Source organism: Sciurus vulgaris (genome assembly GCF_902686455.1).
Source record: "Sciurus vulgaris genome assembly, chromosome: 5".
NCBI lineage: Eukaryota > Metazoa > Chordata > Mammalia > Rodentia > Sciuridae > Sciurus > Sciurus vulgaris.
Window position 1 is genome coordinate 27275481 of NC_136465.1, and position 18942 is coordinate 27294422.

Below are 18942 nucleotides of genomic sequence, written 5' to 3' on the forward strand. Positions count from 1 at the left end.
CCAGGATGGTAATGGTAGAAAGTTCTTGAAGCAAGAATATGACAAATTCCAAGTTAACCACTATGTGAAAAAGAACTCTCCCACTAGAGAGATGGAGAGCTCTCTGCTGCTCCCCATTCTGTATTATCAACACATTCCTTTGATGAGGTGAGCTGCAGGTCTGCTGTTTGAACAGCTCATATTCTTCCATATATAAAGTAGCATGTTTAATTTCCTGCATTGTCTCCATAAATTGTGTTCAAACTCAAGGCATCATTCTAGCCATGTGATCAAAAAGACAGTAAGTTATTACCTAATCTACAATAGGACTGTCAGGAACTAGCAATACAATAATAATTCTTTAAAACTCCCCTGCTCAACGTCCTTTCCACAGATTCGGAACGTGGCAGCAAACCTCTGTGTGGACAGTAAGCACGGAGCCACAGGAACTGAGCTGAGGCTGGACATCTGCATCAAGGATGGTTCTGAAAGGACATGGTCCCATGAACAGGTAGGTGAAAAGTCACAGACGAGGAGGCCAGTGGGGGTCTGAGGCAGGAGTGGAGGGATGCAGTGGGAGCACGTCTCCAGGTGGAGCACGTGGGACCTGGAACAAGGTTGTGGATCTGTCACCAACCAGTCCTGTAATTAAGTGAATCTCTCTACTTCTTTCTGTTTCTTCTCAGAGCAATTGTGATAATCATTTGAGATAGGGATGCAAATATGCTTTAAATTATAGGAAGGATGGTAGAATTGTTCACTGTGACATGAACCTAATTGCCTTTCCAAGAACGATAGTTTTCAAGACATGAAAAGCCCACAGAGTGCTAGGAACATCTTCCAACAAAATTTCGTGATCTTAATGGAAGACTCTATTGTTCTGTGTTTGGGATCTCATCTAATTTTATTTTCCCCTTCTGGCTGTATACTGAAAAGAAAATCCCATGACTCTGTTGCTGTAGTAGTTGTTAATCTTGGGCACGAAGGATAACTGAGGCACCCCAATGTGAACTTCATGGGATACTCCAGGATTGCTTTTGATTGAAAGACATTTCAGTGCAACTCAGTTTAAGTAAGGTGTGATTCTAACCCAATTTGAAACTTGAAAGTTCTTATAATGGGCTTTCCTTACACTATGCCATTGTGAAAGAGAAAAGATAGTAGGTAAAATTCTGTCTGCCTCCTTTTATTGTTTAATTTTCAATTATGAAATGTGTCAATAGGAAAGTATAGAAAAGAGAGCATACATTTATGCAAGCATCACATGGATTTAATAAGGATCAACATTATTGCCATTCTTAAAAAGAAAAAAAAAAAAAAAAGAAATAGATGCCATCAGAGCCCTTCCTCCATCCTCTTCCCCTCTCTCCTTTGCAGATGGATACATCCCAAGGTTAGGATAGTACGCTCTATCAGTACTTTCAATTTTCCCAAATTGTTCACAATGCCTTTTTTATGAAAACTGAAAAAGCAAATAAGAGGACCCAGTAGGCATCATTGCACTCCTCCCGTTGTATTCCTTATGTGTCTATCTTGTGTACTAGACCAGGAATAAGCCCAGTTTGGGCATTCTTCAGTTATGGAGAGACTTCTTATCTTATGTCTCATTCCAGGCAAAAGAAGCTTGACTAAAATTACCATGTCCAGTTTCCGATGCTAAGGAGTTGTTCAGATACACTGAGATGTGTTGGCACCTCCCCCTCCCCACTCCACTGCCCTTTCCTGTCCCACCTCCACCCTGCATTATAGTCGAAGCACCATAATACTAGGAAAACAGCAACAGACCATGTTCCTACAGCACAGTCCTAACCACTTACTTGCCCAGTCCTTGCAGTTTTACCCCACAACCTCACTTGTGTTCTAGAAGAATGGTGAACCTTGTAGTCAGCCCGACCTATATTTCAGTTTAAATTATGTGACCTTATGAAATTGTTCAATCTTTTTAGGCCATAGTTCCTCCATATTTAAATAAAGATGATAATACCCACTTCCTGGACAGGGTTATATGAGAAGGAATTATACCCATGATACAACAGCATCTTGCACCTGAAGTAGATGCAGAATAAATACATTTCCCTCTGCCTTCTCACACACACTCATAAAGTCACTTTATGCTAATATCAAATCAGGTCCAAGACAGTGGTGACTTTGGCTCCATTTTTTCATCCCCAGCATAGTTGCCAAATGTCAATTATCATTCACTACAAGAAAGCAGACTTGCTTCTTCCTTCCTCTATTTCTTTCTTTAAGCACCACAGGGATGTTTCCAGTGAAACAATGTTGGTCCGTACCTCCAACAAGCAATTCTGACTTCAGCCTGGGAGCAAGAAAGAATACTCAGGAGGTTATCAGTCAGACTGGCATCCAAGAAAGGAAGGTATATTTATAAAAGAAAGAAGAAAAAGGAGAAAATTATATGGAAAAGTTTTGACTCTTCAACTAAAAGTCATCTCTACCACTTCCCATTCAGCCTAACCAGGGAAAAATAATAAACCAGGGGAAACATTCTAAATCAGCTATTTAGTATGAAGGACACATGCCTGGATACCTGAATTAGGTTGAATATTTCTATCCAGTAATAGTCTAGAATGAAATTGACTTGGGTCTGAAAATTCTATTTGACAGCTAAAAATGAATATATAAGCAAAACCAACTCTATTACATACACTTTAAAAATTATTGGTTCATTTTCCCTCCTTAGGCTAAACTGCAAAAATCTATGACATGTAATTTAAGAAATGGTCACCAGAGAGCAGCACTAGACAAGCAGAAAACTACATGAGCAGAACAAAAACACCAGTTAATGTAGTTCTTTAAAAAATTCTCAGTCTTTGGAGACCCCCAAAATGGAGCTACGAGATTAAAGATTGACCAGAGATAAAAATGAATCCTATTTTAAATATGTCTCATCACCACATATTGACATGGAGATTAAAATATTACAAACTGCTGCATTTTCCAGTAATTAAACTAAAAGCTTTATTCAATATATTCCTCAATGATTTATAAGAATTATAATTCATTCTCTTACACTTAAATTAATATCAGAACATGAAAACTAAGGACCTTCTTTTTAATTCAAAATAATTAAAAGGGAGTGCCCCTTGGTATTGAAGTGATCCCTTTTTCAAAAAAAAAATTTTTTTAATGAAAAAATAAAAATGTTACATGGGAAACAAAGGAAGGGCCACTGAAGCACCTTTAAAAGAAAATGTCTTTTGTTGCAGAACACTAGTCCTGACTAATCTGGCTTCTGTGAAGGAAGCAGATGTATGATTCATGCTTCCAGGGTGATCTATTTAGCTATTCGATATCACTGGAGCATTGTGTGCTGGCTCTCAGTTTCCTTTAGGGAACAAGAAAGAAAAATAAAAATAGATCCAAGTAAGACTGTAAGGTCTGGAAAGGAGACTCCCTAACTCCCATTATGAGGGCAAGGGAGAGGGGAGGGGGAGGCGTTTCCCTTGGCCTACTTTGACTGCTCCCGCTCTGCAGGCCCAGCAGCAGGCTCTGATCTCATGCTGGGGAGGAAGCACTGCAGCAGAGAAAGCAAGCAAGTGTCCCCTTTGCAAGACCTAAAGGAGAGATATGCAGAGGTGGAAGCAAGGCAATGCCTGCAGGGAAAGAACAAACTCCTTTCCTTTGGGAAAAAAATCTCACCATCAGGACAGAGCATACCCATGGGGACAAACTGCAAAGGGAATCATGTTGTATCTCACCCTATCTCACATAATAATAAAATAAAATATAAATTCCCACAGAAAGAAAAATATTCGCAATTGTCTCAAGTTAGATAGAATAAGATCAGTGCATTCGTAGTACCCAATCTAGTGAGTTTATTCACATAATACAATACAGACCCAGGCAGCATTATATATACCACATGACTATTTAAGCAAAGAAATGAGTTACCACTCTAAATATATATTTGAAAGTATCACTCAAAATAAGAAAGGGGAGAAATTAGCAGCAATTTACTTATTTACTTTCGAACTGATGGTACATGTTTGAAAAAAATTGGATTTTTTTTTTTTCCTTTTGATACTTTTGTCAATAAGAGCAGCCCAAGGGCAGGAGACCAACTATGAATGTCACAGTGACATTACCCAGGGCAAAAAATGAAAATGGCTTCATAATGTCTGCTTGTTTTTGCTTTGACAAGATTATGCACGGAAGTGTGACTAATGAATGAAAGACTCAATGCCTGATTGGTTTGACATGGCCATTAGGATAAGATAAATGACAAAGACATATGAGAAAAAAAATCTTAGCTAATGGTAGGTGCAGAAGAATAAAGCAATTGATACAATTTGAAGATGTATCACCTGAGATGCAGGAATATATTCACCAGGTAATAATAATAATAATAATGCATAAAATACTATGAAAATCACACTCTAATAAGCTACAAATGTAAAACTGAGCATTATACTATGACAACAAACCTAGAAATAAAAAAAAAAAATTAAAAAAAAAGTCACTTAAGGATGCCCTGAGATATATTCATGACAACAGATGAAAAGATCTGAGAGGCAAATTTACCTATTTGCCATAACGCAGGTATCCTTTTGGACTTAACTGATCTGTTTAATAAAAAGTTTGGAAAGACTGTCTGCAAAAGAAGCCTGGACACTTGAGGTGTGGCAGAGGTAAACCATTTAGCTTCTGCAGGTCTGATTTTCTCCAACTATATAATGAGGGTCTATACTACATAGTAATTGCAGTTCCTTTCATCTCTGGCCTTCTGCACGTATGAAAACTAAAGAGAGGAGAGCTAGGGATGTATTTCAATGGCAGAGTGCTTGCCTAGCATGCACGAGGACTAGGGTTCAATCCCCAATACCAGAAAAACAGAGACAGAAGGAAACTGATAGACCCATCAAGACCATTTGATCCTACAGTGGTCAGATGCTTACAGTAGGAGGGAAATATTATATTTAATCAAAATAAAGATTCCCTGAAAGCCAATTGCAGGTTCATAGGCCAGAAAATTTATATTTCAATAAGAATTAACAAAAACATAATAAAAAATAAGAGTTAACAGAATCTATAATCAGCAAAATGAAAAGTTCAAAAAGTAATCATCGATATGGTTTTAGACACAAAGAACACAGATTTATTTGATGGATTGAAAAGATTAATCCATTTATCTAGACAGTCATTTCAACATATTTACAGTTAAGATAGCAAGTACACGTTTTATTTACTCAATAGAAATTTTATTGAGCATCTACCACATGTCATGAATTGTTCTGGGTTCTGGAAGCACACCATGAGACCCCCACCATCAAGGATCTCAGTGTCTGGTGAGGGATATGGAAACAGTGAACTTGCATGGTGAAATGACATAAGACAGGAAAAGGAATAGGTCCTTCAAAGAGGAAGGCTTCTTGTTTGGGAGGACACCCAATTTTAAATTTTAAAGGACCGGTGATCACTAACTAGGTTGGCCTTTCAAAAAGAGAAACTCTCAGGAACTAAGTCCCCAAAGGAAAAATGCAGCCTGCTTTGTGTGGGGAACTACAAACGTTTTAGTGTTGCTGGAATACAAACTAAAAGGAAAGGAATGCAGCTGGGAAGAACAGCAAAGGCCAGATGGCAGGAAAGTTCCTCCTGTGTTAAGAAGTTTGAATTTTATTGTGTAAGGGTCATGTGAAAACTGAGGGGCTTGAGGTTGAGAGAGAACATAGTCAAACAGGCATTCCAAACAGACTTCTTTGGAAACCAAAGACATATGTGTGGAAATCCAAAAAGGAAGGTGGGAAAGAAATCAGCTAGGAGGTCATTGCCATAATCTAGACAAGAGATATTGAAAGCAATGGTTGTGAGGATAGAGAAGGAGGGACTAATTCTGAAAATGTTGCTTATAAGGCAAAATTGGTAAGATCTGATTAGATGAAGAGGGTAAGAGAGTTAAAGATTCCTATGTTGTCAGGTTGAATGCTGTAATCACCAACTAAAACAAAATATAGGAAAAGTTAGAAGGAAAGAATATTAACTGAGCTGTTTGTCGCTGTGACTAAAATACCTAACAAGAACAATTTAAAGGAGGGAGAGTTTAGTTGGGTTCACAGTTCCAGAGGTCTCAGTCTATAGATGGTCAACTCCACTACTCTGGAACAAAGGTGAGGCAGAACATCACGGAAGAAGGGTCCAGTGGAAGAAAGCTTCTCGGCTTATGGCAGAGTCAGAAAGCAGAGAGAAACTGCGGGGAGAAGATGCACCCTTCTAGGGCACATCTCCAGTGACCCACTTCCTCCAGCCATACACCACCTGCTTACAATCACTACCCAGTCAGTCCATTCAAACTAGGATGGATGATTAAGTTATAGCTCTCAATAACAATTTTACCTCTGAATATTCCTGCCTTAACAGGTTAGGGGGACACCTCACATCCAATAGTAACATTTTGCCCCAGGCCCGAAAGCTCATGTCCATCTCACAAGGCGAAATGCATTTAGTTCATCTCTGGGAGTTCCATGGTCTTAGTTTCAGCATTTCTCAAGTCCAAAAGAATCTGAGACTCAAGGCAAACTGTTAGCTATGAGCTCCTGTAAAAAACAAAAGCAAGTTACTTATATCCAATGCACAGTGACAGAATAAACACTCCCATTCCAAAAGGGAGGTAGAGGGACATAGAAAAGAAGGGATGGGGCCAAAGCAAGAGCTAAACACACCCTGGCAAAAATTTTTTGTAGCTATACCTCTGGAATCTGGAGCACATGGTGGCAAGATGTGATCACCAGAGCTTGGGCAGCCCTGTCCTTTTGGCCTTGCTGGTTGCATTACACACAAGCTCTTAACCTTGTTCTCTCCACAGCTGGCAACTTTTTTTCAGCAGACAGTCCATGTTACTGGCATCTCTCAATTCCAGGGGAGGGTCTCCATTCCAGGTTCGGCTTCATCTTCACTGCTTCACCTGTGACCCTCTCAGGACAGGCCATGGGGACTATGACCCTCGTACACTTTTCATGGCCTCCCAGGTCTTCCTTTGAAATCTTGGTGGAAGCCTCTATTACCCCTTAACTCCAGCATTCTGCATTCTTATAGAATCAGTACCACTTGGATGACACCAAGGTCTGGTGCTACCTTGCACAATACTTGACCCTCTGGAATCATGGCTACAGAAGCCCCTGAGTGTCTGCACAGCTCACATGATGAAATAGCTTCCTAGGCCCACCTGCGTGAGCAGGGATCCTGATGATCTCTTCTAAAATGAATTTTCTCTTCTATGCCCTGGAACCTATAAGTATGGTCTTCCAAATTCCTGAGATGCCCTCAAGGCATCCTTCCTAGTGTCTCCAGGTAAAGTGCTTAGTATCTCTTTAGGGACTGTAGTCTCTTCAACAAGTACATGTTCCTTGACCCCACCTTTACATGTACCGTTCTGTCCAAACTGCAGTTTTTAAAAACCCTCTAGCTCTGCTTTCTGCTCCCTATTTGCACACTAAACCTAGCTAAAGGCTGCCAGCAATGTCCATGCCACCAACTGAATGCTTTGCTGCCTTGAAATCTCCTCCACCAGATTAGTCTATCATCTTTAAATTCATCCTCACATAAAGTCTCAGGACATGGGGAAAATGTAGCCACGTTCTTTGCCAGATATAACGTGTGATCTCTAGTCTAATTCCCAATAAATCCTCATTCCCTTCTGACACCTCATGAGCACAGTCTGCACCTATTGGCATTCCGATCTCCTGAGATTCACTAGAATTCCTCATGAAGTTGTGCTTACAACATGCTGAAGCTTTTCTAGGTTGTATCTCTAAACTTTTCAAAATTCCTCCCACAGACCAGCTTTAAAGGCTTCTGAACCACATAGTCAGGTTAGTCACAGGAACAACCACACTTCTTGGTACTCATTTCTGTTTTAGTCAGCTTTTGCGTCACTGTGACCGAAATACCCAACAAAAACGACAGAGGAGAAAAGGGTTATTTGGAGCTCACAGTTTCAGAGGTCTCAGTCCATAGGTGGTTGATTCCATTGCTCTGGGCCCAAGTGAGGCAGCACACCATGGGAGAAGGGCCCAGTGAAGAAAAGCTACTCAGCTCATGACAGGATCAGGAAATGGGGGTGGGGGAGCACATGGAAGATGAACCTTTCCAGAGAACACTGCCAGTGACCCACCTCTTCCAATCACTCCCCATCTGCCTACAGTTGCCACCCTGTCAATCTATTCAAGCTAGGATGAACTGATTAGATTTCAGCTCTTGTAATCTGAGTGTTTCACTTCTGAGTGTTACTGCATTAACACAGGAGCTTTGGGGGACCCTACACATCCAAACCATAACAATGTTGAATTTGAACTGTACCCGGGACATAGAGTTGGTGAATCCTACAAGGAATTGAATGTAACACAGATGATGAGCGATGAGTGTATGGTGAGAATTGAACTAGGAGTGTTAAGGGCCAAACAGGAAACAGAGAACCCTGAGCAATACCTATATTGAAGAGAAGAGATGGATAAAAGAGGATGGGCAAGATAGAGTTATAGGATAACAGAGGAACACAGGATTTCAAAAGCCACAAGAGTACCACGTTCTAATTAGAGGAGAGTGATCAAAATCAGAAACACTAAACAGACCTTTCTTAAGAAGTCATTTTTTCGGGCTGGGGTTGTAGCTCAGTGGTAGAGTGCTTGCCTAGCACATGTGAGGCACTGGGTTTGATTCTCAGCACCACCTATAAATGAATGAATAAAATAAAGGTCCATCAACAACTATATATATATATATATATATATATATATAATTTTTTTAAAGAAGATTTTTTTTTCTACATAGAATTTAAATATATCCCAGAAAAATGCCTCAGTCACAATATGTTGGGGGTGGGGGGCACCTAGCTCTAGGAAAAGGGACTATACAGTTCATAAATCTATTTCAAATGCCTAACCTGAAACCCTTTGTCCTTGTATTTGAGACATTCCCTTTTTTTCCTCTCTTCCAAGGAAACAGAATACAGTCCCTCAACATTTCTCAGACAACCCTCTTTCATGTTTAATTTAGGCCATTTCTGTTTTATTTATTTTTTTATTCAGCCTACGTAACCCAGTTCTTTCCATTTTTTCTTCAGATTCCCCACAATTTAACTGTTTTTGTTAGACATCCCTGGAATTGTGCCAGGGATTTCTTTCTACTTTTTCTTTCCTGAGTAGGACCTGCAACCTAAAATCTATCTGCAGGCCTGGTCACTGCAAAGTGTACTCTGTTCACACAGCTCAGTATTGTGCCTGCTTTTCTATCAACGTAGTTCCCCAACAGCTCATCTCCTCCCCCCCCCCCCCCCCCCACCCCTTTTCTTTTCTTTTCTTTTCTTTTCACCTCACAGCTTGGCTTCACACAGCCAGCCTGCCTTAAGTCCTATTGTAAGAATGATATAACCTTACTGAAAGTGAGGAACCAGAAAAAATCACAGGGTGCATCTAGTGCACTTTCTCTGTTAGTTAAGGATTTCTCCCACGGTATGGGGAGAAATGTAGTTTGGCTCAAACAACTCAAGAAAATGCCCTTCCCCAACAGGAGTGTTTTTTTTTTTGTTTTGTTTTTTTGTTTTTCTTTATTTAACACATTGTAAAATCAATTCAGTGAATCATAAACAGCATTTTTAGTATAATAGGGTGGATAAATAGGTGGACTAGGATAGGAAAAGTCTGGATGGAGTATCAGAGTCCATTAAATGCAGTAAGGGTAAATGTCCTTCCATGAAACTTCTGCTTCACCTGGGATGAGGATAGATCTATGTGTGTGTCCGTAAACTGTTTTTTACTGTGAGTTACAATCTACAATTTCCTACATTGCCCTGCAGAATTACCCTTAGCAACCCAAGAAAATTAATGTGCCTATTCCATACTTCATCAAGCTTAACTTTTCTTTAAATTTTTCAAGGCAGCCAGGCCAATGCATACCTATAATGCCAGCACCTCAGGAGGTAGACAGGAGGTTCAAGGCCAGTCTCAGCAATTTAGTGACATCCTCAAGAACTAATAAGATCCATCCAAAACAAACAAACAAACAAAAAATTAAAAGGGCTGGGGGTATAACTTAGTGGTAGAGCACCCCAGGGTACAATCCCTACTAGTACCAAGAAAAAAATTTTTTCAAGGTGTTAGCACAAGCCCAGTTTAACTCTAGTCCCATCCTTTTGCAGTCAATCTGCACATTTAGGCTCAGTGTAACATTTAATCTAATAACATTTACCTACATGACAAATGTAAATTATTATTAAAGATTTATTCCCTCTTCCTCTTCCTCCCTCTCCCTTCTCTCCTCTCTCCCTCTCTTTTCTCCTTTTCCTCCTCTTTCAATACACCCTTCTTCTTCTTCTTCTTCTTCTTCTTCTTCTTCTTCTTCTTCTCCTCCTCCTCCTCCTTTCTCTCTCTCTCTCTCTCTCTCTCTCTCTCTCTCTCTCTCTCTCTCTCTCTCTCTCTCTCTCTCTCTCCCCCTTCCCATGCCAATGCCACCACCCTCTGACTTTTCCCCCTATTGCCTAACTGAAAATTCCTCATTTACATTTTGATCAGCCTGCATCACAGGTACCAAGGTGATGCTGCTACTGTACTTCAGGAAACATGCCTTCTCAACATTTCTATTAAACCCAGATTTAGTTCTCTCTTGTAAGTCACAAAGCAGAAGTTCTATATTGCTAAAAGACATACCTCCCCCACTCTGGAATCTTCTTTCCAAATTGAACTCACTGCAGCTTTTCTGCTACCATTGCTTTGTTAGCTCTTTACCTTTGGATGGAGAGAAGATATTCGACCTGGTGAGCCACTGCACACCCGAAAATTCTGCTTTGATGCAATCTCATACAACAGCCCAGTCACTCTCTATGACTGTCATGGCATGAAGGGGAACCAATTCTGGGGATATCGGAAGGTAAGAGTTCTGTTCATTGTGGTCATTCTCAAATTTTCATGGCTTCAGGTTTCTTAACTCAAAACATTCCTGAAAAAGTAGCTGTCTTGATTCATAGTGTTACCGGGATACATGTACGTACTCTTGGCTCACTCTTTTGAAGAATACTAGCAAAAGGAAAGATGCAGTGTGGAGAAAGCAGTATTGCTTTTGTCTTTGCTTGTTATGTGCATACCCATCCTAAGGAGTTATGATTGAAAAATTAATTTGAGTTAAAACACAGCACTACAAGAAATGTAGTTCAACTGACTTAGTTCAACTGACTTGCAAAAGGAGGAAACTTGTACCCAATAAACAAATATATACACACATAATTTTTAAGAACCCCAATTCACAGTCCACGTGGACACACATACACACACACTATAAATCTATTATTTGTGGGCACTGGTTATGATACTTGTTCCCTTACTGAAAGAGTCCTGGTTTCCACCACTAAGGTTTGGATCCCTGAGACCACACTCACTCAAAGGCAGACCTGTATGTGCACTTAATTCTGCACACCATCACCTCCCACTATCCTGCAGATTTGGGGTACACACCTAGAAAACGCACAAAACATCAGTTATTCTATCTTACAAAACACTTCAAAAGAAGTAATAAGAAGATAGAGTCCAATATAATGTAAGGGAGGGAAATCACTACAATTTAAAAAAAAAAAACTCACTGTTTTCTTTATAAAACATAGAATTCATTTTGCTAAACCACTTTGCTATTCCATATGCTATCGTCTGTGTGTAGAAGAATAAAGAAGGTTTTTTTGTTTGTTTTTTTTTTTAATGGTTACTTCTTGAGCTTTAAGACGCTGCTTTCTGGAAAAAATAATTCTATTTTCTGTACACATCAATAAAATCCCCAACATTGCTCAGTATGCTGGTGGTCTCTAATGAACAGAACATTCCTCATTACTGTACATTTATAGCATAAGGGACAGACCACTCAATAATATGCAATTAAGCCAAGAAAATACAGTTGTTTTCATTAGGGAGCTTACAAAAACTTACAGATGGGTAAAACCAACTAATTCATGTGCACACAGAGCTCCTGGGGAGAAAAAAACAGGCTGTGCCGATTTCAAGAGGTAATTCTTATGAGCTTGAACACTTAAAACCTTCCCAGGATCCAAAGGCATTTGAGAAAGAAATCACTAGATGCAATTGTGTGTGGCTCTCTTCTCAGGTCTCAAGCTGCTGGCCTTGGGTTACTTAGCAAAGGTTACACTCTGTGTGTATTTATATAGCAAGCTAGGTATGTATACATAATCAGGAGCGTGCCAAAGGCTTAAAATGGAAAGTTTCTGAAATATCTCATCTCGGTTGATGACTCAATCCTATTCAACATACCTGTTTTAGAAAATCCCTCTTATTCCAAGGGCTGTACTCAAGCCCTAAGAGAGAAAACACAGAGACAGAAATCTCTCTGGAGTGCTACTCTGTCGATTTAGATATACTACTTGGCTAGAGGAGAACGTGGTTCCAGCAGTTTTGCAATCTTTTGAGTTTGCTTTGGAAAATCCCCTTTTTATTAGCATCTTCACGAGTCATCCTGGATCCCTAAGACTCTCTACTTTATCTAAAGGGCTGCAGAGGATAATAACCATTCCACCGCCAACCATCGAGGAGGAGGCCTTGAGCTAGTGCTTTACACACATCACCTCAAACCTTGTAACCACCAAGGTACTATTATGTATAATTTACACAGGAAGAAACTGATACTGGCAGATTTGTGGCCAAGTCAACATTTAAACTCAGGTGGATCTGACTTTAAGGTCTCTGTACTTTCTTCTGCCATCTCTTAAGAAATAAGATCAACACTCCCTAGGATAGTTTCTGAACATTTGTTGCATTGATACCAGCCAACTTTCTCTCAGTTACATAAAGGTTCTTGGGAAATGATGGTGTCAGAAGCCTTGTTTGAGTGGATAAAGGACCCACTTCCTGGTCCATTAGCAACAATCGGCTTTTGGTTATTTTTAGATGTGGTTCTTTGCTATCACAAAAGGAGAAGAGCTTCCTTATCCTATAATAGTATTACTATGTTCAGTTGAAAACTGTATCCCATAGTAGGTACTCAGGATGGTGAATCCCAATCTTGGTTCTCTTTTACCACCAGGGGGACCCCTGTTACAAGAACAGTGGATTGTCAAAGTAACCTCAGTAAAAACAAATCAAATCTTCTCAACACCTGAAAAAGAAACTGTCTTTCCTCTTCTTCAATTCCCCACATCTATTTGGTCACTACGACTTGTCTCCCCTTTCCCAGGCCAAAATTTCTAGAATGCATTCCCTCTGCCATTTTTATATCCCCTGCCCTGGTTTCAGGCCTTCCCTTTTTTGCCTCTAGGTTATTGCAATCACAGCCTAAAGGATCGGCCTGCCGACCATCCTTCCCTGTCGTTCCCCTTCCAACCTATCCCTCCATCTGGAAGTCAGAGATGGTTTCCGCAGCATCTGGTCATTGTATTCCTGTTTTATAACTGTACTTTTTTTTCTCACTGAGTAGATGATAAAGCACCTCCATCTTCCAATTCTCATCCTGGTCACTTGCAATCTGGTCAATGTAATGGTCAGGCTTTGGAGTTAGTCAGACTTAACACATTCTAATTCATTATGAAATTGCAATATGATTTTTTTTCAGGTGCAGAGGATTCAATCCAGGAGCACATTAACACTGAACTACATCCCCACATCCCCAGTCTTTTTGTTTGTTTGTTTGTTTGTTTGTTTGTTTGATCTTGAGTCAAGATCTCGCTAAATTGCCCAGGCCGGACTTAAACTTGCAATCCTCCTGCCTCAGCCTCCCTAGTAGCTGGAATTACAGGTGTGCACCACCACTCCTGGCTATAATGTGATCTTGAACAAGTTACTTCCCACTATGACTTTCAACTTCCTCATTAATATAATTGGAATAATAATTGAGATAAACCATGAGAAACTTCTAACAAAGTTTCTGATTGCATGATCAGATTTCCATCTGTATGGGTGAAAAATGTACCCTTTACTTTGTTAAGAGTGATGAGGTATATATTGATATACTGCAATACCAAAGCAATCTCTCCTAAGTAATATTAACTGTTATCTTGCACCCAAATTAAGATTTATCTCCCATACCCCTTTCCTTTTAAGTAAACATTTGTACTGAATTATAGCATCATTCTCAATTTGGGTTTCCTAAGATATATAACCTAAAGTAAGAGTTTGAGGGTTAGTGATTTATTGGCAAGATGGTCTCAGGAGGGGGATTTCATAGGGTCTAAGGAAATGATATGGGGAGGAGTTGGAGCCAGGAAAAAAATATTATCAAACAAGTGCCACAGCGAGCAACTAGTGCTAAATTTTTACTGAAGATCTCTGAGAATAGTATAGACACACATCAGAGAGCAAGGGAGTTGGGATATTCATACATCACTCCAATCAGGGAGTTTATTCTCTGACACCTCTAGCCTGATGCTTTTACAGTTAGAACTGAACCTGAGGCCGAGCAAACTCATTAGGCAGAAGGATGCACTGGCCAAGGACGGAAAGTTGGACCCGCAGACACTCAAATCCTAAACCCTACTGAGCAGGGGCTGAATACCTCTCGAGACTCCAGTTGTTCCACATCCTTACCAACACTTAGTATTGTCAGGTTTTTTTGTTTTGTTGTTGTTGTTTCATTGTGTTATTGTTAACCATTTTGGAAATCTTCTTTGTCGAAAATTTCTTCAAGTATTTTGACCATTTTTTTAACATGAGTTGCTCATTTTTTTTTTTCTTAGAGACTTTTAAGGATTTTTCATAAACCTAGATTCAAGTGCTTTGTTTGATATTTGTGTTATTCTAGTCAGTGTCTTGCCTTTTTTCTATCCATTAGAGTGTTAATGAAAAGCTATTTTGATGTTAAGGTGGTTTGTGTCCTATTTGGGAACTCATGCATGGCCTGAACCAAGGTCATGAAGATAGTCTTCTAAATCACCTTGGGAGCTTTATTGTTTAATCTTTTATAATTTAGTATATAGTTTTCTGAAATATTTTATGTGCACTAATCAAATAAGCAAGTGATTTATATATACATACATATATGTATGTTCATTATATATTTATATATAATAACAGTCATATACATTATATACTATTATATCTTATTGTATTATATACAATAGCAATCTTATCCAAAACTCTTATCCATATAGAAAGTAAACTAATAAAAATAAACTAACTTAATCTAATAAGAGGTATATCTAAAAACTCATGACCAGCTCTATTATTCTTAGCAGTGAAAAGTTAAGAAGTTCCTCTGGATATGGAATAAAATAAAATGTTCACTGTAACCCTTTCAGTTCAATCTTGTACAGCATATCCTAGTCAGTATAAAATAAAAGCCAAATAAAAGGAACTTAAAAGTAAAAAATTAGAAAGGAAGAAATCGGTCTATTTACACATATGACATATTTGATGGTTAGAAACTCAAAAGACTACGCAACTAAACTATTAAAAACTAATAGGCACATTTAGCATACCCCCAAGACGAAAATCAATTGTGTGTATGCCAGCAACAAAATATCTAAAATGAAATTTAAAACTGATTTTATTTTGGTTGCCATCAAAATCATAAGATAACTAGGAATAAATCTCACAAAACATGAGAAGACCTTTACATAGAAAGCTACGAAGCAGGGTTTGGAGTATAGTCCAGTGGTAGAGCACTTATCTAGCACACATGAGGTCCTGGGTTCCACCCCCAGCATGGAAGGAAGGAAGTAAGGGAGGGAGGGAGGGCGGGCCAGACTACAAACATCATCACAAAGAATTCTTTAAAACAGAGAGGCATCTATCATGTTCAAGGATTACAAGACTTCATAATGCAAAGATGTCAGTTTTCATATTGATTTATACACTTAATGTAAAATCAGTTAAATCCCTAGCCACTCTCTAGGATGTTCTTATAGAACATGCAGCAGGGTTATTTGTGGAAGTTGATAAACCGATTCTAAAATTTATATGGAAATCAAAGGGCCAAAAATAGACGAGAAAATCTTGAAGAAGAAGGAAAAACCCCAAGTATTAAACATTATAGAAGTACCAGGACTCAAAACATTATAAAGTACATTTATTAAGGCTGTGTGCTCTTGACATAGGGATACGCTGACTGGAAGGGAGGCCTGGGTACTGAGAGTTTTTGAAGCTCCCAAGAGATTCTAATAGACAGATGGAGAACCTCATTTCTAGCTCAAGTTTTACCTACTTTCTTTAACCTACTTCTCCCTCCTGGTCTAGGTGGAATGCAAATTCCTACCTGTGCTCCTTTACCATTCTGTTCCCTTCTTTGTACCTGAAACATTTATCAAGCATGGTTAGTTATTAGTCTCCCCTTAACAACCTGAGGACATGAACCTTTTTATCAGATTTCTAAGTGGCCTGCCTAATAACTAATATAGAAAGTTCCTAAATAACTATTCACTGACTCACAATCCACTAGGTTCTATTATTGGTATAAAATTGTCCTTCATGAGCTTTGTGCTGTTTTGGATAAAACTTAACACATTTCTTTGTCTCAAAACTACATTAAAAACCTCCTCAAGGACCAAAAGTGAAATATTTAAAGTTACCTTATCTAGCTGCTGGATATTCTTATAAGAAGAAGTTCTACTTAATGAAGTTTAACTTCCACATGAAGGGACTTAACAAACAGGAAGTGCCAATAAGGAGTTATCTGTCAGTTTAAATTGATAACAATACTATAGATTCATTGGTTTAAAAAATGGGTGGCTGGAATTCTTGGTATGTGCCTACATTTGACTACTTATTTTAACTTTATGCCAGGGCTTTGGCCTCTCAGCTCATAAAATTGTACTGGTTCACAAAGATGCCAGATGGAGAGCCATAGGTTGTTATTTTAAATCATTCTGGTTAGGTATTTATTTCAGACCCAAAATGAGAAAAGGGTAAGCAATGAGTTAACTTAAAAGGTTTGTAATTCACCTTTGTTCTAATTTATGAAGTATTTACAAAATTCTGGACTTGTAGTCATAGTTAGGCAATTACACTCTTCCAGGTCAGCCCACTTGTTTCTGAACAGTTCCAATGGTTAGAAAGCCCTTTCTTGGCCTTTGGTACCACAATTAAACTTAATCCATTCTGTCCAAGACAAACCCCAAATATTTGGCAATGCTTCTCTATCTTTCATCTTTACTTTTGATTAAATGACTCAATTTCCAGCTTCTTTTCTTCATATGACTTAATTTGGATCTACAGCAATCTCCTGAACACTCTATCCAGAAAGTCCTAGAAAGTGGCATATTGCCCAGAGCAGAGAATAATATTGTATGTGTGTTTACACCAAGAAAAGTAGAGTGAGTTTCTAGCATCATTTGTTATGAGCAGTGTTGTCTTTAACATAACCTGAGTTGATTGATTTACTGCCTTAACTTCACATGCTTGGCTTGTTAATGAGCTTTCAGTATTTAAAAAAAAAAAAAAAAAAAAAAAAAAAAAAAATCTTTCTCTCTTTGTTACACAGCACATCTCTTAACTTCTACGTGTTTAATTCATCTTCTATATTTGTGTTGCTATCAGTTTGTGTCTATCAAAATCTGTCTCACAAGATGAGGGTATAGCTCAGTGGCAGAGCAGCTGCTTAGCATACACAATCTCTAGCACACACACAAAAATCTAACAAAATTTATCCCAATCTGGATTTTGACTCTTTTAACTATTTTGTTCCATTCATAGATTGAATCAGCATTCATTCATTTCTTCATTTAATTTGCCAATCCCAATGCACAGTCAGTAACTAAGCCCTCTACCATATAGTGGAGATGACACTGATCATTAATGAGCATAATTTGGAGAAAGTCACTCAACCAGATATAAAGTCACCTAGTAGTAATACCTTCTAGACCACAATTTTGGGCCATAAGAAAACCAAGATGGGCCAGGCACGGTGGCACACTCCTGTAATCCCAGAGGCTCAGGAGCCTGAGACAGGAGGATCACGAGTTCAAAGCCAGCCTCAGCAACAGTGAGGCACTAAGCAACTCAGTGAGACTCTGTCTTTAAATAAAATACAAAATAGGCTGGGGATGTGGCTCAGTGGTTGAGTGTCCCTAAATTCAATCCTGGTACCCACTCCTCTCCCCCCCAAAAAAGAAAACCAAGATGGACTTTTTAAACATGTTGTTGAAAACCATAGGTACAATGTCCACAACATCCTCTTGTTCATAATACAATTAAGTCATTGTACTCTAGAGACGTAGTCATTGAACACTAAGATGATTTTAGTTCAATTGACAATTTAGCCACCTTGTCAATAAGAGAACTGGGCTAACTCCCAGGAGGGTCATTACATTCACCGTAGCAATAAAGCCATCTTTTCAAATGGGAGCATAACATCTACCAGTGTAGTCTGCTTCAGCAGGAAATAGCCATGTAGGTAGACATGATTGTTTATTTTTAACCAAACAATTCAGCATAAAACACATCAAGAGAATTAGTCACTTTTTAAAAGTATTCTTTTAGTTGTCGATAGACCTTTATTTTATTTATTTATATGTGGTGCTGTGGATCGAACCCAGCGCAAGCTCTCTACTACTGAGCCACAACACAACCCCAGCCCAGAATTAGTCACTTTTGAAGGTGAATATTTATTTAATTCATACTATCATTCTGAATATAGTTTTGGAACTCATCTGCTTAAGTATTTCCTTCAAAGTTGAAGGCAAGTCCTGGTCCTTTGAAAAGAGTTTGGGGAAGAGCTAATGATCATTCTGAGCTAAGGCTAGAGAGGCAGGGAAAAGAACTACCTTTCAAATAGTGCCATCTTCCCATTCTGTTTTTATCTGTGTCTCTCCCAGCTGAAGTCACTTAGTTGTCACAACGTTCCAACTTTTGCCGTTTCAACCTACCATTTTCCAAAACATGCTTAACTGCCACTCTCTAGTCACGCAGAGGTAGAAAGGCTCTGTCACACACTCTTCTGGGGTTCTTACATAATACTGAGTTGAATGCCTGCCAAGATTTAGACTGTCAAACAGAAAAGAATCTCGGCGATAGGAGCTATGAAATATTT

The 18942-nt window shown here is 38.9% G+C and overlaps 1 protein-coding gene across 1 annotated transcript in view; it reads left to right on the forward strand.

The window, feature by feature from the left end:
* GALNTL6 (polypeptide N-acetylgalactosaminyltransferase like 6) overlaps positions 1–18942 on the forward strand; it is a 1118676-nt gene that overhangs the window by 1090865 nt on the left and 8869 nt on the right. The window contains exons 11-12 of the mRNA XM_079142956.1: positions 374–490; positions 10708–10857. Coding sequence (XP_078999082.1) covers positions 374–490; positions 10708–10857 — 267 coding nt within the window. The remainder of the gene's footprint in view (positions 1–373; positions 491–10707; positions 10858–18942) is intronic.